At 47.9% G+C, this 22,522-nt stretch overlaps 7 protein-coding genes and 1 non-coding gene across 8 annotated transcripts; 4 read left to right on the top strand and 4 right to left on the bottom strand.

Annotated features, from left to right (window-relative positions):
• Positions 1-614: 614 nt before the first annotated feature.
• BDV38DRAFT_283736 (uncharacterized protein) lies at positions 615-4,364 on the top strand (the record flags this gene model as incomplete). Its single annotated transcript, XM_032060095.1, has 6 exons — positions 615-917; positions 985-1,183; positions 1,248-3,414; positions 3,502-3,820; positions 4,027-4,037; positions 4,094-4,364. The coding sequence occupies 6 exons, from the start codon at positions 615-617 to the stop codon at positions 4,362-4,364; spliced, it is 3,270 nt and encodes a 1,089-aa protein (XP_031912861.1).
• Positions 4,365-4,735: 371 nt separating this feature from the next.
• BDV38DRAFT_283735 (uncharacterized protein) lies at positions 4,736-5,833 on the top strand (the record flags this gene model as incomplete). The annotated part of the gene is made up of 4 exons (XM_032060094.1): positions 4,736-5,074; positions 5,142-5,235; positions 5,303-5,393; positions 5,446-5,833. 4 exons carry the CDS (start codon positions 4,736-4,738, stop codon positions 5,831-5,833), a joined length of 912 nt encoding a protein of 303 aa, XP_031912860.1.
• A 272-nt stretch (positions 5,834-6,105) lies between these two features.
• Positions 6,106-7,353, bottom strand: BDV38DRAFT_249150 (NADP-dependent oxidoreductase domain-containing protein). The gene is made up of 2 exons (XM_032054807.1): positions 7,018-7,353; positions 6,106-6,852 (listed from the first exon to the last, which is right to left on the bottom strand). The coding sequence occupies exons 1-2, from the start codon at positions 7,234-7,236 to the stop codon at positions 6,145-6,147; spliced, it is 927 nt and encodes a 308-aa protein (XP_031912859.1). The 5' UTR covers positions 7,237-7,353; the 3' UTR covers positions 6,106-6,144.
• A 3,292-nt stretch (positions 7,354-10,645) lies between these two features.
• On the top strand, positions 10,646-12,343 carry BDV38DRAFT_109068 (uncharacterized protein). Its single transcript, XM_032050945.1, has 2 exons — positions 10,646-11,665; positions 11,733-12,343. Exons 1-2 carry the CDS (start codon positions 10,843-10,845, stop codon positions 12,170-12,172), a joined length of 1,263 nt encoding a protein of 420 aa, XP_031912858.1. The 5' UTR covers positions 10,646-10,842; the 3' UTR covers positions 12,173-12,343.
• On the bottom strand, positions 12,241-12,311 carry BDV38DRAFT_t146. Its single transcript has one exon. It is a non-coding gene; the product is annotated as a tRNA-Gly (tRNA).
• A 1,595-nt stretch (positions 12,344-13,938) lies between the features above and the next one.
• Positions 13,939-14,802, bottom strand: BDV38DRAFT_249145 (uncharacterized protein). Its single transcript, XM_032054806.1, has 2 exons — positions 14,671-14,802; positions 13,939-14,598 (listed from the first exon to the last, which is right to left on the bottom strand). Exons 1-2 carry the CDS (start codon positions 14,705-14,707, stop codon positions 14,186-14,188), a joined length of 450 nt encoding a protein of 149 aa, XP_031912857.1. The 5' UTR covers positions 14,708-14,802; the 3' UTR covers positions 13,939-14,185.
• Positions 14,803-15,109: 307 nt separating this feature from the next.
• Positions 15,110-16,720, bottom strand: BDV38DRAFT_249143 (NAD dependent epimerase/dehydratase). Its single transcript, XM_032054805.1, has 5 exons — positions 16,332-16,720; positions 16,085-16,268; positions 15,857-16,029; positions 15,681-15,780; positions 15,110-15,609 (listed from the first exon to the last, which is right to left on the bottom strand). The coding sequence occupies exons 1-5, from the start codon at positions 16,593-16,595 to the stop codon at positions 15,305-15,307; spliced, it is 1,026 nt and encodes a 341-aa protein (XP_031912856.1). The 5' UTR covers positions 16,596-16,720; the 3' UTR covers positions 15,110-15,304.
• A 3,059-nt stretch (positions 16,721-19,779) lies between these two features.
• Positions 19,780-21,581, top strand: BDV38DRAFT_293745 (cytochrome P450; the record flags this gene model as incomplete). The annotated part of the gene is made up of 2 exons (XM_032062320.1): positions 19,780-20,303; positions 20,361-21,581. The coding sequence occupies 2 exons, from the start codon at positions 19,780-19,782 to the stop codon at positions 21,382-21,384; spliced, it is 1,548 nt and encodes a 515-aa protein (XP_031912855.1). The 3' UTR covers positions 21,385-21,581.
• Between the last annotated feature and the right edge of the window lie 941 nt (positions 21,582-22,522).

Genomic DNA, 22,522 nt, shown 5'->3' with positions numbered 1-22,522 from the left:
AGCGTTTAGAGCTGGGGGGTAGAAAGGGTCAGTTTGGTATCTCAGCAGCGTCATGGCGGGGGAACGGGAAGGTCTGATGGCGGAACAAGCCTTCCGCCTCCTTATTGGCCCTATGCTAACAGACGCCTTGAAGATGCGTCGGAGAATACCGCTTACGTGGCAGATGCTCTGTGCATCCAGTCCGAGGGAGCCGCATGAGGCAAGGGTGGGAATCGCTCATGAGCCCCTGTCAATTTTAGCCTCGCCTCACTGACAGGAGACTCCTATGCGACAGTGACAAGCTGAGAGAGATACTCCCGAGATGATTGGCTTTTGGGGCTTCAACCTTTCTTAGGGCGGCTTGGCCTTTCGGCGGAGTTTCAGCTGGATGAACTTAATGATGGGCGAACGCATTGGGCAGGCTGGTAGGCTTGCCCAAAACTGTCATGGCTTCCATTGCACCGCCCCAGGCTTTTAGGATATATACATGGCCTGCCGGATATAGACAGGGGTAACAAACCCCAAAACTCCTTCCCCCCAGACCCAGCGATGTGGAACGAGTGGGGAATGATCCCTAGGATCCACACTGAGAGATCTATTCGCGCTCGACAGCCCCGCTGTTCGTAAGAGGCATTATGAGTGCTGCTCCTGATGACAAGGAGTGGGAGGACCTGGTTGATAAGCATCTGACCAGGCTATCATCCCGAAAACGGAAAAAGTTCGCCCAAGTGATACAGGGCTTAAACCAAAATAACTTTGAGCAAACATTGTGTAGTCTGAAAAATACCGCTCACTCTCGGAAGTCCAACCAATGGTTCGAGGCACTGGAAGGGCCTTTGACACGACTCAACTCATTCGCAGAGGCAATCAAGACCCTGGTGTCGGTGTCTCCAAACCCCGCTGGGTTTCTTTGGGGTACCATACAGGCCCTCATCACCGTGAGTTACCCTGGCACATCTTTCTTGCAATGCTTTTGGAAACTGAGACCTACATCTGATGCTACAGTACGCTCTCAATTATACCTCAACAATGTCAACATTTGCCCAATTACTCTCTGATTTGACAATGGCCCTTCCTGTCTTCGAGAGATATATTCAGATGTTGAAATCAACTCAGCAGCTGAGAATCTACCTGCGGGAGCTGTATGATAAGTACGTTGGGGTCTGCGTGGATGCTTTTATATTTTATCATGAGTGGCGTTGGTGTATGATCGTCCCCCTCCGCTTCATTCCACTGCTTCACTCTTGCACTATCTAAATAGTCTCTAGGGAAGCTCCATCGAACAATCCTCAAGCCAATCAAGGAGACCCTACAAAAGGCAAAGCAGGATATTGACGGGATTGTGAGGAACTTTGAACGCGAAGCTCACGTGGGAGTCTGTGAGGAGGTCGTGACGGAAGTCAACAAGATACAGGAACAGTCTCCTCTTATTCCCACGTCAAACTACGCTCAGAAACCTTTCATTGTTCCTTACTCCCAGAACACCATTTTCGTCGGTCGTACAAAAGAACTGGAAGACATTCACAAGCAGTTGAAGACCAATCCAAATGGCCTGGAGCACCGGAACGTTTGTATTGTCTATAGCATGGGTGGGGTGGGCAAGACCCAATTTGCCATTCAATATACCTACCAGTTCAAGTCCGAATATGACTACATCTTCTGGCTGGATGCGTCCGATGAGACAACGCTGTCCCGAGATTTTGCTGCAATCGCTCGAAGGACCGGCCAATCCGACAGGGATCCGGCCGAGCCTCAGAGCTTGCCAATAGAGGTCTCAAAGGCAAAACGATGGCTTGAAGAAACGTCACGGCGCTGGTTGCTGGTGTATGACAATTTCGAAACCTGGGCCATCACCAAACCATACTGGCCGTCTGGCTCGCATGGCAGCATCCTGGTCACTACCCAGCATTCCTACATTTCGCACATCTCCTCTCATCCACCTTTGGAGCTCAAGGTCCTGGACCGGACCCAGGGGGGAGAGCTTCTCCTCTGCCTGCTACATCGGCTGGAGAACCAGACAATGGCAGTTGAGGAGATATCGGCCGCACGCCAGATCTCAGAGATGCTGGGTGGTCTACCGGTGGCTATTTCTCATATGGCAGGGTACATCCAGGAAACCCACTGCTCCCTACAGGAATTTATCGAGATGTACACAAAACGACAAGAGTCTCAGATCATTTGGGAGGGGGGCCGAGATCCACACTACCAGTATTCACGAGCGCTGCCGACTGTCTGGGAGGTCGCATTGAACGAGCTATCGCCTGAAGCTAGACGAATCATCAACGTGGTTTCCATGCTTTCTCCCAGTCACATCCCGGAAGCAATGCTGTTTGGTGATTCGGGCCACCATGAGATGAAATTGAAGTCGAAGCAACTTCTAAGATCCCTCCACAGTCGTCAGTTAGTCAAGCGCGAGATGGTCGACAATCAAGGATACTGGTCGATTCACCGTTCATTGCAACTGCACCTTCTTCATCTACTTGACAAAGCACCCTACGATCGACAAAGTGCTTTTGAGGAGGCCGTCGACATCGTCCGGAGGGCGTATCCACGTCAGTCATCCATACAGGCTCCTAGCAATCATAATTGGGAGCTGCAAGAGGCATGCCTGCCGCACGTTGTACATTTGCAGAATGTGTTCGAGAATGCCCCTCCCTCGGACTCTGAGATGACGCTGGCTCCCAGCCAAAATTTTGTTCATCTGCTTGGAGACCTCGGAAACTATATGTGGGAGCGTGCTCTCTACGACAAAGGCGTGGCTACTCTAGAACTGGCGGAAAAAATCTACGAAACTCAGACATGGGATGATCTGATAGAACATTCCAAGGTGGCTACTATTCTTGGTGTATTGAGCCAGGAAATCGGGATATCCGGTCGTCAGCAGGGCTTGGACCGGTGCAGGAAGTCACTCGCGTTGCGTAAACGTCACATGGCGAATTTGCGTAATCAGAACATACCACCATCCCGGGATGAGAAGCTTCTTTTCGCGAATGCCTTCAATGATGTCGCATGCAGCCTTCTCGAGTACGCCTGTTACAACCAGGCTAAGGGTTATCTCGACGAATCTATTAGCATCAAGTGCTCTCTGGACCTCCCTGAGAACGGAACAGCTTTCTTCAACTTTGCCGAAAATTTCAAGAACCTGGCAATAGTGAGGCTTGCCCAGAAGCAGCCAGACGAGGCTATGCGGCTGATCGAGAGGGCTACGACACTGATGGAAGCCAATGTCGGTGTTCACGCCGCAACAACCCAATCGTTTCTCTTCCACCGTGCCAATATACTCTACTGCACTGGCAAGTACGCGAATGCGTTGGATGCACATGAGAGTGTGCTCCAAGCGCGAATGGAGATCTTTGGCGAGCGGGCTCACACCCTGAATAGTTATTTTGCCTGTGGGCTTGCATACCGCGCTCTAGGAGACCTCAAAAACGCTAGGTATGTATCTACACCCATTCACCTGTGCCAATGGAACCCCACCCTACCAGCAAGAGTCAGTACTGAGTTAGTCCCACTCGTTATTAGGGCAAGGCTGGAGAAATGTGTTGACCTCCATGAGGCTGTCTATTGGCCAAGTGAATGCAAGGCTCGGGCGGGGTATGCATTAGGGTCGGTTCTACAGGAACTGGTCAACAGAGGTGAAGCGGACCATCAAACCGCCCAAGCTTTATTGGCAGAGGCCAGGGAGCGGAAAGACGCCTTAGAAGCGAATCACAAGCATGCCTTAATGGCGGCTGACGCGTCTTTGTCTGAGAAGGAAGCGGAAGCAGCCCGCTTTGATCACCTGGTGTCGTTCGAGGCCGGGAGAGGGACCATCGGCGTCCTCTGGGGCGAAGAAGTCCATGTAAACTAGTATTATAGCTGGACCTTGGCATACCGGGTCCCACGCATGTAGTCATGTATTATGCATATTCAGCCGCATTCATGGTCATCGAAGCGTGGTCGCTAAGTAGGATATATAAAAGGATGCAAAAGCACCCTCTAGTCAGCGTTCAGAAGATGAAGAGCCAACGGTGACCTCTCCAAGATTGTGATCACACAAAGCTACAGAACACTTTCAAGTAAGTCGCACTTCAATGGCTCCACCACCAATCAAGACCCCTAAACACACCAACAGGTGCCTCCGAGCCTTAGATAAGTCAACGCTACAGCAAGGGACCCTAACTCGAACAATGGAAGAAGACAAAGCTTCATGGGCAGTTACGCTCGAGGAAGAGTATAATTCTGAGGCACGCAAAAAGCCATGGCTGGACGAGGTGGGAGATGACGTTGCGGACCGCAATGCCAAAGGATACACGCCTTGGGATGATAGCACTGTCGATCCTGTCCGCTCCCCCAATGATGAGGGCGATTGCGCAAAGGGTGGTGCTGGGACATTCACTGGTTAATCACATGGGAGGCTTTTTTGTTTGTTAGTGGATGTATCTAACTATGTCCGATTGGATGACCGTCCGAGAGAAGTTACTGGGGGTTTGGATAACTACATAAGCCTGCCAATTATATCAGATACGAGACTATGAAGCCCCTATACGGCTTGGCAATAGTCAGAGGGCACCAATAGGTAGTCCGCGTTTCTTGTTAGCAATCTAGTGTTTTGTATTCGTATCGTGTTCGTGAGCTATTGGTGTTTGCACGACCTTAGCAATCCACGTGTCCAGGGGGGGTGGGAGGCTGGAAGATCTCTTCAGCAGCTCCGCTATAATAGACTCTGATCTGTTGACCCACTGAACAAGATTCACATATTCAGTGATCTGACAAAATGGGCCCGGAATATCAACTGGCGCAGTTCTCTTATATAGAGAATCGGGACTGTTTCCAGTACGAGAAGCCATACCAGATCCTGTCCCATATACGAGACAACCAGTCGAAGGCAAATTTATCTTGGGAGAGACCTGCTAAGGAGAAAGTTATCAACATTCGCGGAAACGAGTCGAATTTTGGGCTTGATAAGCATGGTTTCTGTTTTCGTACTGCTCCCACCACGTTCAAGGACTGGGATGTTGCTAGACAGGTCGAGACATACCATATACCTGAAGTGAAGCGGCTGATCAAGGAGATGGTTGAGGGTGTTGACGAGGTTGAGGTATTTGATTGGAGAGTGAGTTATGCCCAGATATGCCCGGAAACCAATTTGGTCCTGCGAGTTTCATTAACACTCAAGATAGCGTCGGTCTACAACATGGCGAGCTCCTGTCAATCAGGCAGTTGATATGAATAACCCCACCCATGCGCTCGTCCCAGCACAGCAAGTTCATCTTGGTAAGTAGAAGGCACAGTTCACAGCTTCCAGAAGACAAATTACGACTAATCATGCATCTGAATCAAGATCAGAGCCCCTACGCTACCGTGAAACGGGTGAGAATGCTGAGGGGCAGCCGAGCAGATCAGTTACTGAAAGGCCGCATAAGGGTAATCAAGTGAGTTCCTGAAGGCAGATCAAGTGAAACAACATGCTAAGTACTTATGAAGCCTTTGGCGACCATTGGATGTCGTCAAAAATTGGCCACTTGCTCTAGGTGATGGTCGGACAATGGGTCTTAGTGACCTTGTGGCAGTTGATCTGGTCCGAAAGGACTATGTAGGCGAGACAATGTACCAGAAGTACCGGCCGGGATTTCGCTGGTATTATCTTCATCATCAAACACCCGACGAAATATGCCTATTCAAAAATTTCGACTCTGAAAAGGATGTTGAATCTACCAGTATGTTTAGTTACCAGCTTGTCCTTGACCCTGCTAATAGTTCGCCCAAGTATGCCCTCATAGTTCCTTCGCCCAACCTGATGCACCGTGCCAGTCTACAAACAGGGAGAGTGTGGAGTTCAGAGCTCTGGTATTCACATATCCCCAAGGAATGAAACGTGAAGAATCGGGGATAGAGTAGCAGGAAGCTTCTCGAGGGACGAATCACGCCGATACCATTAGCTTTCCGGCATAGGCCGAACGCCATCGGGGGCCGCTCATGTCGTACATTTTTTGTTTTTAATACTTTTCCCAGTAGCATCAGGCTTTGTTCACGGCCGCATAAACTGTGATACGAGAAATCCATCGTTTCACTTATCTAGATGTATGCATGGCAGTGGGACAGGATATATCATATATAATTCGCAAAACTAAGAAAAGGAAATAAGTGTCAGTTATGTGGAGCTACAATCCAGCCTCAAGTTTCTCAATGTGTGCCATTGTACATGGTCTGTTTGAGGGACTCTGTCATTCGTCTCCACCATTCGTGGCCACCTTCGTCGCGATACGCCTTGACCCTGGCCAAAGCCTTTGCATTTTCCTTAATATGTGCCTCATTGGAGCTGCCAAAGATAACCGACACCCCCATGGATTCGACTAAACTCATCAGCGCTGGTTCAGGGTCAACACACAGGGTGTTCGCGACTTCCTGCACTGCCGTAGACTTCAGCAGAGACTTGTTCCTCTTGATAATGAAAAATCCCTGATAAAGGATTCCCTTTTCCTGACTGAATGTACGAACTGCATTATCAAAGCCATTCTCTGGACCAAAGGCGTTTTGTACGACACGAGGTTTGATCGCCACGACATCATATAAAGTGCGTAATCGGGCATAGGAGATGTTGGAGATACCAAGAGTACGTACGGGGTGGGGGACAAAATTCTCCATCGCAGACCATGCAGCAAGTGTCTCGGTCAATGTTTCAAGAACTGAGTGTAATATCAGACAGTCGATATACATCTCCGAGGCGCTGGCTGAGGAAGACCCCTCGTGTGAGGATGGGGACGAGCCCCACAGTTCCAAGACAGACAGAGGGACTGAATGGTGGACATGCATTGCAATATCCTCCAGCTTCTCGTATGTTCGAGTGCCTTTGGAGAAGCCATTATCATATGGGGAGAATTTGGTTTGTACCTGTTACAATTTGTAAGTATTGCAGTGTAAAAATTATCCAAAGGCGTTCATTATTATCGTATATCTATACATCCTCCTAAAGGAGTGCCAAACCAAGGTGTCCGTTGTGTGGGATTAGATGGAATGGAAAGTTTTGGCATTTAGCAGAAGGCTAGATGCACCTACCCATAGATCATGTCTTGACACCAAGCCATTCCCTATATGAAGGCGAAGGGCATCGCCGAGAAGGGCTTGGGAATAGTTTTTTTGTTGTTCAGCCGTATCAAACCCATATATACCAGCAGAAATTGCCGAACAGGTGAGAGGCTTCATTCCGGATCCCTGCCACGCTGTGCCATATATAATAGCCGGTGGTTTGGTTTCATAGGTGTGGACATTTGCCATGGCATCCGTATTCTTCGGAGCGATGGCATGAGTGTAAAGGTGTTTTGTCTGCGAACCAGGCCGCACCCAGACATATTTCAGCCTTGTTGAAGGCGGGGTTGTGTCATTGGACCTTGGCAAAAGTTGGCATGATTATGGGATGATGGGAAGAACCTCGCCACTACTAGAACCACCTCCAGGGCATCTGTGGCATCTTTCAAGAGTCTATTTAGTATGTGATGTGGTCGATATTCGGTATATGATATCCTTTTGGTATATCGTTCCATCGACTATCCATATACCCCACACCCTTGTCGACGGTGGATCGTTATCAGTTTCAGGCATTCTGCCGGTTGCATAGAGAATACGTATAGAAGCATATACAGCATATTACTTGCTCGACAAGGTAGCACACACATCACCATGGGCCCGTTCGATGGGTTAAAACGACCGTTTGAACATGTCAGAGACGCCAGTATGACGCTCACATATACGGCGTGTCCTTGTGGATTAAGGTACAACCCCGTTACATGGTTTTTCTAATACAGAGAATGAATAGCACCAAAATCCCATTTGTCTAGTAGTTCATCTGTGACCTTTGACGTTAACACCACATACTCTTCTAGTGTTACTAGGGTTGTACTAGACGGCAAAAGCTGCCATGAACAACCAGGAAGGTTACTCATTTGCACTGTAGACATTCCGAAGTGCAAAGTTCCAATGTCGGCAAGAAGAGATTCTCTTACAATTTATTACATTTGATCTCTCATTGACGTCTATATCCGCTCTTGTCTTGGCCTATATGGCGATTAAGAGATCATATCGCTATGTCACATTTTCCGGCCAATTGGAAGTCAGGCTCTATCTCCCGTATGTTTATCAGATGCTTTCCGTCAAATCGACAGGTTATTACTTCTACAAAGACAGATAAAGCTCAAGTTGCACACTACCATTTTTGTCGGGGGATATGGTTATGTTCCATGGTTCACAACCTAACCCAGGAGACAGAGGACCAAAACTCGGAAATGAAAGGCCGTGTCTGTCGGTCAAGGTGTGACTGGCGTTGGGTACCTCTGCCTCAAACTAGATGATCAGATACTATTATGGCTGGCAATGAGCTCAAGCCGGCGAAAGGTCTCACCCTAGCTGATAATGTAAAGGAGCAGTGACATACACGGATAGGTCATAACGGTCAGTTGATCCACCGTAGATAGTTACCTATAGTAACAAGATACCATAATAGACTGTGGTCGCGCCCTGGAATCTAGCCATGCCAAATAGCGTACTCACCCTGCACATAGGTGTTTCCACAAATACGAATAGTTCCCACCGCTAAGGTCAGAGCTATATTTACTTCTCCATCCCCTAGATAACCGCCCGGCTGACCGCCTTACTAAGAAGAGACCCTGAGATTCAAACTATTGCAGCAGCAGAGCCAAGTAGACCTACTAGCAGACGGTCAGGCCGCCCCTAGACTGTGAATAGACTACGTAAACTAAGTAGGCTATACTCAGTCTATAAACTAAGTAAACAATTTAAACAGTTTAAGCAGACCAAGCAGACTAAGGAATTCAAGCAACGTCTCAGTATAGTAAACTATTCTGCCAGCAGAGGAAGGTACAAAACTGGGATATTCAATTATTGCGGATTGGCGGTATCGGCCTGCTGCATCCAGGGTTATAATGGTGCAATGGGTGAAGTTTAGGTAGGTTTAGGAGTGAATAGCGTACAGATAAAGTGCCAATAGACTAAACCCAATGAAAGCAACAAAAAAAAAACATACAACAGGAGGGATTCGCTGGTGGTCACCCACCCAACTACTAACCTCCCGGCGTGTGGCTTAAGTACGGCTGAGCGGACGGGAAGCCCTGTTCTCCACACCCTATGGTCGTATGTACTGAACGTATATAAAATTGAGATATATATAGAGACATTGGATGGGATTCATCGCCCAACGCCAGCATTTCATTTACTCTGGAGGGAGTGGACTCGGAAGGCCTTCCGAGTCAGGTCACTGCCTCAACCTGCCTAAATAAGCCTAGCGTGTATGAGCGGCAGATCCCAGGCTCACACTCATGCCTGAGGCACCCTAAACCGTTGTGAAGCTCCTCGAGCCTTCTACATCGGACAAGCCTTTGGCCTTATGACAATTTATGGCGTAATGTTCCAGGGTAATACGTATGCATTAACTGGTCTACCAAATGTGTATATATATCAATACTATGCCCCTATGGTCAATTCTTCACTGAATATTCAATTGGATTCTTTCTTGCCTCTTCACGGGGGCGACGGTCTGTCCAAAAAACAGAGAATTCAATTCTGTCCGTGAGTCAAGGATTAAAGTTTTCGTTGAGATGAAATTCAATCAATTGTCCTCCGTACTTTCGTCGCGGCATCCAATATCCACTCGACATCCACAGTGGATATCGTGTGGATAGGGGCGAGTCACGATGGAAAAATTCTATAGTTCTAACCTCGAACTGCGACGTTCCCCCGTGACTCAGGTACCGTGACCTCAGCCACGACCCCATGAGGAAGGACCACCGCCATTCCCCAATGGGCCAGGGGATGGGAAACCAGGGGAACCCAAGGCTCCCAGGCTTCACATGACCGGACCGGGGTAGGGCGAGGATAAGTCAGACCGGCAGGGATGCAGCGTATATGACGTCATCGGCACAACCACCGAGTTTACACCGGCGTTGAATCGCCTCTTGTAGCCGATGCTTGCCAGAGTCAAAACAAGGGAAGTTTGCTCGGATCAACCGAAAAGACCACACAAGGAAAGCGTTTCCAGTGAGAGATTTTATCCCTCACCGCGTGATGGACGGAGAAACTGAAAAGAGAAAGGGATAGGCTGCTGACCCAGGAATCTCATTCTAGACCGGCCCGGCGTCCACAATTTTAGGTAATGGAAATGAAGAGATTTCTTGGGGTGAAATCACGTTGCGATCACGTCACAGCCATTGGTATGGATCGTCTATAAATATCATCACGCAAACAAATGCGTGGCTGTCGTGTCTGGATCTACTGGAGGATTGAATTTATGGGAAATGTTAAATCGGTTTATGATTTGAGTCGATTTGATTCTTTTCTCGGCGGCAATATTGTAGTTGAGGATGGAAAGGAGGGACGGGAGGAAGGGAATAGAATTCGGTGCCTGGACGGTGCTCAGGAGAAAGACAACCAATTCTATGAGAGATTTTCTCCAGTAAATGAATTTCCCCAAATTTGAATAAAATCGAAAAAGGGAGATCGACAGGGAGGAAGAGAGGAACTGAGGTCCTCCGCATTTTTCTCCCCCGCATTTCCATTAGGTAAATGCCGAGAAGCGCATCGCCGTGACTGGTCCAAGACGGCGGATCCACTGACGTTGTCAAGCTTCCATTTTGCCTCACGTTTCCATTGTTGAGGATCACGTCGTTGCAATGATTTCTTCGGTCAACATTTTTAATGTGAGACCGGCACCCATGGCACAACCAATGTCTGGTCATATATATATATATATATATATCCCACCCCGACCACAGCCACTTTGCCAATCTCATTCAGCTGACAACATCGTGTCATCATCCATTCCTCTTCGTTATCAGATCGATCTAATCACTGGCCAATGTGCTGCCGGCAGTCATGGCGCTTGAATCCCTCCCAACCGAGCTTCGCATCCTCATCATCCAACAGCTCCCCGATGTCCCATCCCTCAAGTCTCTGGTTCACGCCTCCCCGATCTACTACAACACCTATACCCTCTCCAAGAAGAAGCTCCTCCATGACATCCTCCAACGACAGTATGGTCTCGTAGACCTGGCCGAGCCAATGGCCGCCCTACGCTCCCAAGGTCTCCATGCCGACGTACCGGCCAACCGAAATGAGATTGTCACCCTCCTCGACCGTCGCCGTCGCCATGGCGAGCTACCAGGCTCCGAGAATGCTCCCGCCGACATGGAGGAATGCTTACAGCTCTCCCACTTCTACCGCCAACTCGAATACCTCCTCAACGTCTACTGCGCTCAAGCCTCTTGCCCACCTGGCGTGTCGCAAGAAACATGGGAGCAGAACCGTCCCATCAACCCCTCTAATACTGAAAAAGCCCGCATTCTCCGCGCCCTCTGCCGTCTTCAAACCTACTGCAACATCTTCGGCGCCCGAGAATGGAGCGAAGAGCAGCATCACACCACCGACGTAGCCTCGCCCTCACAATCCCGCTTCTTCAAGCGCCGATCCTCGAGCTGGTACCGCAATTTCAACCTCCACGAAATGTGGAGTATGATCTTCGGCACCATGCCGCCCTGGGAGGTCGAAGAATTCGGTTGTCTCTGGGTCTTCCTCCAACAGCAATATACGGAGATCTTCTCCGAGATCGCCCAGGAGTTCCCCCGGAACAGTCATGAATGGCAATCGCTCCGGCCCACAGTCGACGGCATGGAACTGTTCCCCAGCGTGGATGGCGATGGTAAGCCCTTCTTCCCTCTCTAGTAGAGTTCATCTCCAAGAGTCCAGACACTAATGGAAACCAACAGGAAGCGACGGCAACGACTACAATGATTACCGCAACCACCTCGTCTCCCTAGGTCCATCGTTCCTCTACAAAGTCCTCCGTCAACCATCCTACGAGGCACGCCGCAACCTCATCGCCTGTAATGCTGTTTCCTCCAAGTCCTCCTTCATGATCCTCGTCCAGGTCTCCCGGGACCCCCCATCTCTTCTCTACCCAGCCGACAAGTACGAAAGCGAAGACATCGGCAGAACCCTCCCGCTCATGCCGGCCATCGAGCAACCCAACAGCGGCTGGAAGCACCACTGGCATGGCTACGGGCCCATCCACCGCGTCCGGGAAGTGGTCCGCAGCGACAACCTCCAGGAACCGTGGATCGAGCGGACGATCGGAAACGCGGCCGGATGGCAATGGGGATATGCGATCTGGGATGAGGAACGAAACGCGGTCGGTCACCGTCTTTAAACTCCCGTCGAAAAAAAAAAGAAAAAGTAATTTCGTCGGAGAGAAACAAAAAGAAAAGCAAAAAAGAATGCATCATCCGTGAATCGAACACGGGCCTCATCGATGGCAACGATGAATTCTACCACTAGACCAATGATGCTGACTGAGCTATTGGCTCTTGATGAAGTTTATTGGCCTTTAAATGCATTTCTGGCGTCTTGATTTCTGGGTTTGCATATGGGTTTAGCTGGTTTGGACCCAACATAGTCACTTTTAATACCGATCAAAAAAGTTGTGATTATTTCTTGTGGAGGAAATTGAATTGATGGGAATTGGGATTTGACGATCAGAGCTCTCGCAAATTATCCCAAGGTAGAGCTAGAAATGAGAATACATCCTTCGTGGTGAAATTTACAATCCCGATATATATTTTGGAGACAACTACTCCCGTAGACTCCGATAGCTGGTCCGCAATAATTCAAGACTAAACCCGGCGAATACAACAAAAGCTAACCAAATCATCCGGTAATTTATATCATTACATACATATTACATCTTCGTAAACCATGCAAGGAGTTAATTTAAAAGTAACCATGTCTAAACCCGGCGTCAGAACACACCAATGACATAATATAGGGCATGATTCCTTATTAGCAGGATATCAAACATGTCATGAATTGGCCCATTTTCCATTTTCCAAGTCCCCTCGGAATCAATCCGGTTGGCCAAAAGTTTATCTTAAGCTTAATCCTGCTCAAAGTTTGGCGGCTATACTACTGACGAGCACGGATCACCTCTTCTATCTAGCTGCTAGAACAGGAGACGAATATTAATTAAACTGTTTTTCTTCGCGGGTTCTGTAGCCAGAGCCATGTTATGTAACTCAGTTATGGCCTATTACCGTCTAGATGTCTCGGGAAGCTTTCACATGGTGTTTTGTCTAGTATATGCTGGCGCTACTACCGGTGCATGGATGTGCATCTAATGACCCACTACGATAAAAGCCACTTGGGAGACACACCCTTACCTGGGTGACTTTAGTTGAGGTAAGTCCGGCTCTGCTGCTGGCGCAGGTAGCTTCAAAATCAGTATTGGTTCCTACACGCTTCACAAAATTGTCTATGCTGTGGGCATGGCGCTAGAGACTCCACCGAATTCCCTATTCATGTTGCAGTGGTATGTGAACAATCATGGTATTTCGCTGCCTTCCCTCCCTCTTTGATTCCCTCATCCTAGTTGAAGCAGTAATAGGTATAACATGTTGGGATAAGGTGTTCAAGATGCGACCTTGTGACCATATGGCTATTTTGGTCGAGTGGGCATTGGTCGAGTGGGCATGAGATAACATAGACATATGCTCCCCCGAATGTGATGAAAGATATGCGGCCCTTGTAAACGTTCTTTATTGTGATCAGGTTGTATTCTTTCCCGTGTGAAGTTGTTCACTTCGACACACTTTCCCACGATGCCGGTGTTTGACGACTTCAGCCAGGGTGAAGGTTTGACCAGAGATGTGCTTACCGTGATTCATTAACGTGATGGCATGTGCGAAAATGTGTACAGCTCCGGGTTCTCAAGGATACCATCCTGGAATGTATGATAAATGCTTTTCTATTGTTCATGCCTACAACATGAGTTGTCGATGTCCAACTATACTGAGACTATTCACACTACATTTGTGCTAGAGTGAGAGAGGTAATAACGGAGGTATAATTCTTCCGAGTAGACTCGCAAGATATATGATAAAACATTACAGATGATAGATACTGAAGAAGAATTGGGTAAGCTTATCACATGATCCAAAATGCAATTCATGTAGTTAAAGAGGGCCGTCCATAATGTCAAATCTCTACAATATCCAACAATCCCCGTAGGGCAGGGCACTGTGATACTACCAAGCCAGGCGAAATATCCCTACCATCCACCGATCTTGCCACGCACCACCGACTACCACCGAGTAATAAGCTAGCGATGATCACCAAACTCGACGATATCCACCCATAACCCCCATAGAAAACGTCTCTTATCATTCCCTCAGGGAGTCCCCATCCCAACCAACTCCCTCACAATATCAATAGCCCTCACGAACTTACTCTGCTCCGCCTCAGAAGGATGTACATCACTCTCCTCTCGCGTACACCCCTGCGGTCCGCCATTACACCACTCAAAATCATCACTACCCCACGTAATAGACGTATCCCTTCGATAAATGTCCTCCGACCCCGGCGGACTCTCCAATGGCAAGGTTTGCAGAATCTCATAGAGCTCAGTTACCAGATCCTGGACCTCTTCATCCGACGAGTCGAGGGTTTTCTGAGGTTTCCGTTCCATGCCCGGTTCGCCATCTGGACGGATAGATTCGTTGATGATGATATTGGAGTCGTCAGCGCTTTTGACCAATTTTAGAATTGCAGATGGAGTAGGAGGTGCGAAACCGCCTTCGATACCTTCATTGGAACCCGGTGTTAGAATGAATAGTAGTAGTTTTGAGGAGGGGATTTGGTTGGGTGAAGACCCACCCTTCTGTAGTCTGATGAAGTACTCTGAAGGTGCCATTGCTATGAGAGCTAGGTGGGTATGAATGTGGTATACGAGTACTAGTAGTAGGTATAGAGTACAATTTGATGGTTGTTTGAATTATGCATTTCTGTATGATCCACCGCGAGCCCCGCGATCTGCCCCCTCTTCTTTTAATATAGCATATCTTGGCAAGGCGGTAACCCTACGTCATCTTGCATCTTGTTAAATTGAATGAATTGTAGAGTGCCAGGGCTTGTGCTAGTGAATGAAGCATTCAGGTCTGGGGTGAAGGAAGTATCGTGAACTGAACGATCGTTGACGGAGGGTACTGGGGTCAGGATTATACCCCGACCACTTGCTACTGACTACTCTCCTACAATACGGCATTTCCCTCATGTATATTCGAATGTCTCTTGAGTTACTAGAAGCAAATTCGACCACATCTTGAAAGGTTACAAGGTCATTGGAAATGTCTTCGTAAATCTCAACGCCCAGATAATACCGCTCTCTTAATTCAAAAATGTCGTCACGTATCTTTATGGGCTCACTGCCTAAAAAAGTAGACAGATATCTTTGATATACTTAGTAAAGTATATAGAACATCGTCAAGATATCTCTATCTACCAATCCAATCTACTCAAACCCCTGGATTCCAGCAGCCAGACTCTCTTCAAGAGAAGTCCAACCATCCCTGCCGAAGAACTCTCTCAGCAACGCCTCCGCTTTATGAGCCGGAAGGATAACAGCTTCATCATGTCTCTCATTTGCAGGGGCGTCGGGAATCAACTTATTATGGGGCCTCAACTTTCGCAAGATCTGAATATAGTCGGTCCAGTTCTTCGATGCCGCAAAAGCAAAGATCCGTTGAGCCTTCACCTTCTCACCAAGAAGTGCAATGAGATGGAGACGGGCCACGTCTTCGACATCTACATACCATTCTACACGATCGATGAGATATGCGTTAGAGGAGACGTAAAAAAAACATAAATAAGGGAAGGATGGATCTTACGGGGCGGGAAAAGACTGAATGGAGTAGGATCTCCCTGGAGAAGCTTGCGGGTGTAGCCCATGGTGGAACCGAAGATCTCTGGATGGAGGATTCTGCCCATCTGTATGGCAATATCGTTTCATCAGACGCGTCCTACTTTTTTTCGGTAGGTAAAAGGCCGGGGGTGGGACACTCACGTTAAGATCCGGAAGCACCGTGTTGAAGTCGAAATGAGGATGATTCTCTTCAACCCATTTCCAAGCGTACCTTTCCGATTCTGCTTTGGATGCAGAATACACGACGTACGCCTTTGCTTCGTCAGGCGTCGTCGGGTCCCAGGCGGCCTTTATGGCGGCCTCATTCCAGGTGTCTAAATAATAGTCAGACAACCGTATTTCTGACAGACATTTACAAGCGATACTTACTCTCATCTATCTTCACGCCGCGGGTGCTAGCCCGAGTAGCTGTATAACAGGCCCTCGAAGACGATGTAAGGACGACCCTTCGGATGGTTGAATGTTTCGATGCAACCTCGAGGATTGTGCGGGTTGCATCGATCACCCAAGGAATGACCGCATCGGGGTTTGAATTGAAAGTCAAATCAGATGCCTACCGGTATGTAAGTCGGGATAACATGAACAACTCAATCCGTGGACAATAGAGGCTACCGACCATATGGATAACCCCCGACACGCCCTGCAGCGCAGTGTCTACGCTCGAGACATCGCTAAAATCGGAGACAATCGTCGTCTCAAAATGTCCTTTGCCGTACTTTCCGTCGAAGAATTCGTTCAGCCATGGTTTAGGAGTGCGGATTGTGCCGCGGACTTTATAGCCCTGCTCCAGTAGTTTGTCTACAGTATGCGATGCAATAAATCCGTTGGCGCCGGTGACCAGGACTGTTGCGCCCGTAGGGAGGATGTACGGAGAACTCATTTGTGCAGTCTGGGTAGAGATGGTTTCTGGACAGGTTCTTTTGCGAGTTGTCTGCCGGGGAGGAATGCTCCATGGGGAAACATGGCCTTATAACTGAACTTCCACCCATCATACCAGATGTATTTATAAGCGACTCGGTCTGCCTGTGTCTAGCCCGTCACATGCAGACCCCGAGATATCCCGAGATATACACACGGAGACGTATGACTTTCAGAACCCGGTAGGACTCCAGATTTAGGATACGTAGTTGAAAACGCAACCGTGGACCACGCAGGGGTTTCTGAGATTGCTGCCATCGTCACCTAGAGTAGGTATGTGGCATCAATATCCAAGTCATTCACAAAACGCAACTGAGAGTGCTTGCGGACCGCCACATCACCTAGTTGAAAATAAGCTTGTGCGAAGTATTGTTGGCTCAATCGAAAAATAACATTATACGTAGACTCCGCCAAGGAATTCGGGCGGCGCTCTTAGTTTGATCTGAAATCAGGAGCTGCGATCGATCTTTGTTGTATAGTTTACCAGCGATTGCAGTAACGGCCCTCTCCAACCATTTGTGAGGCCTAGCCGAAGAATAAGGAAGAGAGCTATCAATGTAGCCACTCAGACTCATTTCTAAGATCCCCTAAAACACTAAGGACGCAATGAATACTATCCAAAATCGGACTCCGAACCCGATTCAAAGATGTAAGTCTACCTACGTGCCCTACCGGGACCATGATGTGAGATTTATGTGTGGATTTTCCATGGATGATGCGGCCGGTACTATGCCATTAATGCTCTGTCCTCGCTCCCCTGTATCCGCTGTAGTCTAGCATTAGAAATGTGTCCTGTATTCTCACCGACCCTGCCTGGAGAAGAAATATGGATATTTGAATTCAACGTATGCTTTACAACATAGGCAAATTGCGGCCTCCTTATCTCCTTTTGGAAATATCTTGCCTAGGCATTTCTGTAGTACACTGTATGTCGAAGCGTGGATGGCTAGGAAATAGAAGGAATTTGCCAGTGTATTTCCTGTTGTATCACTTACCACCCGGTAAGGCTTCATTCGCATAATTACCGTATGCTAGAGAAGCATACCTGCCACGTAATATCAATAAAGTAGCATCTTCTACTAGTGTTGTAGCTGTAGAGACTGCTGAGCGGTCGCCATTATGCCTTGCTTTCGAGAAATATGAAAGAATATCCCGTTGAGACTTATCCGGAGACGCTTCATATAGCTATTACAAAACGTGTTAGCACGTCGCACGTAGTTTTCGTTTCGGGGAAGGCTGTTTGACTTGCCTTGACACACTCGCGAACCTCGTCTCTACCATAACCCTGAGCCTACCCAAGTTTCCAGTTAGGGACGGTATTCCCATTGGGGGCAGCAGCCATGGGATCTCCTTCAGGATCCCATGCGACATGCTTGGTCCTGAATATCCATGAGAATGTAATGCTAGGTCATTGTATCCAGCTGGCTAAGCCCTGTACTGTACCCAAACCACCGGTTCCGATGATATCAGACGCGCAGAGAATAATTTCCTGGGTAATGTCGAGTGACTGGCTACGGAGCGCCTTTAATTTTACAAATACAGTTTTTGGCTTGTTGTTTTGTCTTTGTTTCATAGGTTGCGATTGCTATTTGGTTGTGTCAGCAGCACAAAGGCCCTGGCGAGTAGCGTTCCATAGCTTTGATACTTAGTCCCTGCTCCGATGCTCGCCATCGAAGTCGATGGGATAAATGCATATGCTGGCTTTCAGCCCAGCGTTAAAACAAGGATCAGCTAACAATGCCTTCCCAACTGCTTGAATCGAACTAAGCCCGTAGACGATGACATAGTCGAACATATGAAGAACGTGGATGCAGAGGTGAAATGCAACTCGAAAAGGGAAAAAATGAGGGTAATAACATTCTGAAGAATGAGTTTCCAAACTGTAGTCAAGAGGACCAATTCCACGATGGTTTAAGTCAGAAAACTTCTCGATGATTGTTCTCGACTTTGTCGGGCACCATGCTTTTATACCTCAAAAGTTGAACCACAACAAAGTAGAATCCCAGATTTTGTCCCACCGTCACGGAATCCTGTTTTCTCTCATATATATTCAAGATGAAACACTTTTCAGGTCAGATTCCCAATCGCCTTTTCACCGAAGCACAGAGATACTCAAAAGATAGTGGTGTATCCTGGGCATCATTCTCCCCAGTGTATGGGCACGCAGGTTAGAAGTTGACGCACGGGGCACGGTATGGTCTCGGTCATTGCGCTGGGTTTTCTCAGGTGCAGATCGACTTGAAGCAAGCAGCATAAATGCACGGAATGAGCCGCTTTTCCGTTTGCCACAAATCCAGCTGACACGGATATCTGTTCCGTAGAACCTATGTAGCCCTAAGCGAGGCAGACATTAGACGACAAGAGTATCGGGTGCCTGCTGCGGCGCAATAATGACTGACAATTACAAATTTAAATGGGTTCGTTACGTACAGCCAATGGGCTCGAAGCCTTTGGGTCTTCTTCGTCAAACTCAGCCAGCCATTTTCGCGAACAAGTCCATTTCATTCTAGCTACAACAGAAGCCACCAATCCTCCCCGAAATGAAATGTATTTGGGTCTAGGTGCAATGTATGCATTCACCGTCTTTGTTAAAATGGTAATGATACGTTAATGTAACCTAGAATTGTCTATGCGGGGCACAGAAGATGGGGATTCGATCGCATAACATGCCTTGTGGAGATCGAGAAAGTTTCTATAATGGGGCTGGTCCTAATCAATTTGGTCAATTTTGGTTTTTTTTTATTATTTATTTTTTATTTTCTTTTTATTCTCAGCTTTTTCTTTTTCCTTTTAGTCTATTTACGCATGTGTACAGGGTATATATTCGTGAGGTGGTCATATTTAGGTCCAGCTACGTTCTTTTTTTCCCACTGAACTTGATTATGAATTCCAGCTTGACTGCCGTACGGATCGATCCCTTCTTAGGAAGATCTGCCATGCTTGATGCATTGGCCGAACTGCAAAATGGCAGTAATTGGTTCAATCTCGTATGGCTGGCCGCTACGATCCTGGCAGTGTGGTTGCCGCTGTTTATGATCAAGTTATACCAAGCCCGAATGAAGTTCAGGAGGCTTAAGTCTCAAGGCATTGTATGTTTCTTACAAGTTCGACGCGAGTAACCATGATATAACATGAGATAGCCAATAATGCCTCATTCTCTAGTTTTTGGCCATCTTCCTGTTGTCCTCCAATTTTACCGAGATTGGGCATTCGATGCGAACTTTGTTCAAACCTTTGGCTACTATATTAGCAAATACTGGAAAAAGTTCTTCCCAAATGAAGAGAGATGTCCGCCCGTCATATACGTCGATATTTGGCCTATGTCCAGGCCAATGGCATTCTCTATGGAGGCGTACGTATCCAATCAGATGTCAATTGGGACCAGCTTGCCTAAATCGCCTATGCATGGTGAGTTCCTTGGACCAATTTCGAACGGAAAAGACCTCATCTGTATGCATGGCGACGAATGGCGTATGTGGCGCTCGATGTTCAACCGCGGATTTAGTCGAGCGAATATCAGAGCCTGGGTACCTGCCATTCTGGAGGAGGTTGATGCATTCGCGAACATGTTAAGGAATCTTTCCGGCGGCAACGGAGATTGGGGCCAGGTGTTTCCGCTGGAGCAAATATCCAGTAACTTGGCATTCGATGTTACAGGGAGAATTCTTCTGTGAGTGAAGCGATTCTAAAATGTGAAGCCCCCGTTCCTCAGATTAATAGCTTTCAGTGACGAACGGCTGAACACTCAGTCACTGTATCCATCTCGGTTTACCGTTGCTTATCGAGAACAACTCGAACGGATGGAAATTACTTTCAGTCCCCGCAAGCTTCTCTGGAGAGTAACACCATTGTTCAAGCTGCTTGTGAGCCGCAAGCGAGACGAGCTCTTCGAAATCCTTCGACCATCCATTCTGGAAAACCTAGGTGCGGCTAGCAAAGGCCGCCAAACCATCGTGCAAGCCGCAGCGGAGGACCTGAACCGGATCAGAGGAGAAAACAACAACGGTCCCCTGGAGGAATCCCTGGTCAAGCATGTGTTCTACCATCTGATGGCCACATTCTTCGGGGGTGATGATGCAATCTCCATTACACTCCCCAGGATATTCAAGCAGCTCCAACTGCACCCCGAATGCCTTGATAAAATGCGGGCTGAGCACGATAGGATTCTTGGCCCTGATCCAAGCGCCGCTGCCCAGAGACTTCGAGACGAGCCCTACATCCTGGACTCGCTGAAATACACCCTCAGTGTCATCAAGGAGACGCTACGCATCAACCCCGCTACCATTACGATCAGGGCAGGACAGCCAGACTTTAACTTTTACATAAAAGACTCCAACACCGTCTGGCCGACAGACGGATTCGATCTTTTTGACAGCTCTATAACCATACATAACGACCCTGCCAATTTCCATGAGCCCTCGGAATTTATCCCGGAGCGGTACCTGGTCCCTGAAGGGGATGTATTGCATCCGGCGAAGGACATGTGGCGGGGGTTCCAACTTGGTCCTAGGAGATGCCTTGGACAAGAATTAGCTATTGTCGTGCTCAAGTTAGTGCTGGTTGCTGTTGCCCGTGATCTTGACGTTGAGATGGCCTGGGAAGAGTGGGACCGGCTCCGAGAAGAGCAGGGGATCAAATTCGACAAGCAAATGGTCGAAGGCGAGCGGATGTACACCGCTGGGAAGGCAACTGCGCATCCCAAAGACGGTGCACCGGCACATGTGAGGATACGGAACCTGTCTAGGGGGTAAAATTCTATAAACGATGGTGGGCTTGCAAACCCCACTCCGCGGGGTGGTGGAGATGTGAGGGATTTGCTGTGGTGATGCATGCATGTATTACCTTTTGCTGTTCTCTTTCAGATACGTCTAGTATGCGGGAAACGAAGACGCTTATTTTGGTTTCATACTAAACCATCCGATTTGAGTTCCAAATAGTTACACTCAACGGTATTCTGTAAAGATAAAAAGCTATAGATCGGATTCTATTGTCGCTGCATAGTTAGGCCTAGCGCTGTTATTCTTCATAACCGATTTCTTCTTCCCAGAGTTAGGTTGATAGCTTCTAGCAATAATAATCATCTAATTATGGAATGAAATCAATTTCCCCCTTCCAACCGATTCTAGATCTATTGTACCGCTGATCCCTATTTCAGTAGTGGATCAGCGGTGAAATAGATACGGAGCAGAGTCAAAAGTTAAAGATACTTTTGTATGAAGACTACTACTCGATAGGCTTAGTACAGTGAGGAGAAAACTACGTAGCTTCCTTCAATTACAACTAGTAAATTAATAATAAATACTGTGGCGATATCCCAACCACGCCGATCTTTTAACCGAGGAGAACTGTGGGCCCTCTCGGCCTTAAGTAAATCTCCCAGAGCTATCGTGAATCGATCAACATACGTACTATATCCATCTGCCCCACCATGCGCCAGCTGGGCTGCCTTAAACGCCTTCTCGCTGACATGTTACATCAGGATCGAGCATATAAACATACTTCTCTGATTACGAATGTTATTGCCAAGTGCACCTAGCCCTTTGCCAGGTACAAAAATAACCATTAGGGCATATATTTCGAGCTACATTGTTTATCCGGCGTAAACCCTCGGCACACGTGAGAGGGACTATCAAGTACGGAGTATGAGGACTGTGATTTTACCGCTGATCTCGGCAAAAGTCTGAGGAAGCGGCTCAAAGCCGAGCAGATTTAGGGCGAGGAAGCAGCAAAGGAGTGGCTGCTTGTGATACTTTTTCCGAGAAATCTCGAGTACCTCTTCACTGAAACAACTACTCCACAGATTAGCTAGCCACTTGCAGGAGGGACTTATCTTGGTCAAATTGCATACTGGCTTTCCTTCTTCAGACTTTACGCGAAGTGGGTTTAGTA

The sequence above is a fragment of the Aspergillus pseudotamarii genome (genome assembly GCF_009193445.1).
Source record: "Aspergillus pseudotamarii strain CBS 117625 unplaced genomic scaffold BDV38scaffold_32, whole genome shotgun sequence".
In the NCBI taxonomy this organism is placed as follows: Eukaryota; Fungi; Ascomycota; class Eurotiomycetes; order Eurotiales; family Aspergillaceae; genus Aspergillus; species Aspergillus pseudotamarii.
This window is presented reverse-complemented; position numbering and strand designations above follow the sequence as displayed.

What these genes read in the sequence shown, in the direction of transcription:
- BDV38DRAFT_109068 (XM_032050945.1), top strand. Translation starts at nt 10,843, where the DNA reads ATGGCGCTTGAATCCCTCCCAACCGAGCTTCGCATCCTCATCATCCAA. An exon ending in CCCCAGCGTGGATGGCGATG is followed by an intron (nt 11,666 to 11,732) that starts GTAAGCCCTTCT and finishes GGAAACCAACAG; the next exon opens with GAAGCGACGGCAACGACTAC.
- BDV38DRAFT_249145 (XM_032054806.1), bottom strand. Translation starts at nt 14,707, where the DNA reads ATGGCACCTTCAGAGTACTTCATCAGACTACAGAAGG. An exon ending in CTTCATCAGACTACAGAAGG is followed by an intron (nt 14,599 to 14,670) that starts GTGGGTCTTCAC and finishes GTTCCAATGAAG; the next exon opens with GTATCGAAGGCGGTTTCGCA.
- BDV38DRAFT_249150 (XM_032054807.1), bottom strand. Translation starts at nt 7,236, where the DNA reads ATGGCAAATGTCCACACCTATGAAACCAAACCACCGGCTATTATATAT. An exon ending in TGTCAAGACATGATCTATGG is followed by an intron (nt 6,853 to 7,017) that starts GTAGGTGCATCT and finishes AAATTGTAACAG; the next exon opens with GTACAAACCAAATTCTCCCC.
- BDV38DRAFT_249143 (XM_032054805.1), bottom strand. Translation starts at nt 16,595, where the DNA reads ATGAGTTCTCCGTACATCCTCCCTACGGGCGCAACAGTCCTGGTCACC. An exon ending in TGTCGGGGGTTATCCATATG is followed by an intron (nt 16,269 to 16,331) that starts GTCGGTAGCCTC and finishes ACATACCGGTAG; the next exon opens with GCATCTGATTTGACTTTCAA. An exon ending in ATTCAGTCTTTTCCCGCCCC is followed by an intron (nt 15,610 to 15,680) that starts GTAAGATCCATC and finishes TCGATCGTGTAG; the next exon opens with AATGGTATGTAGATGTCGAA.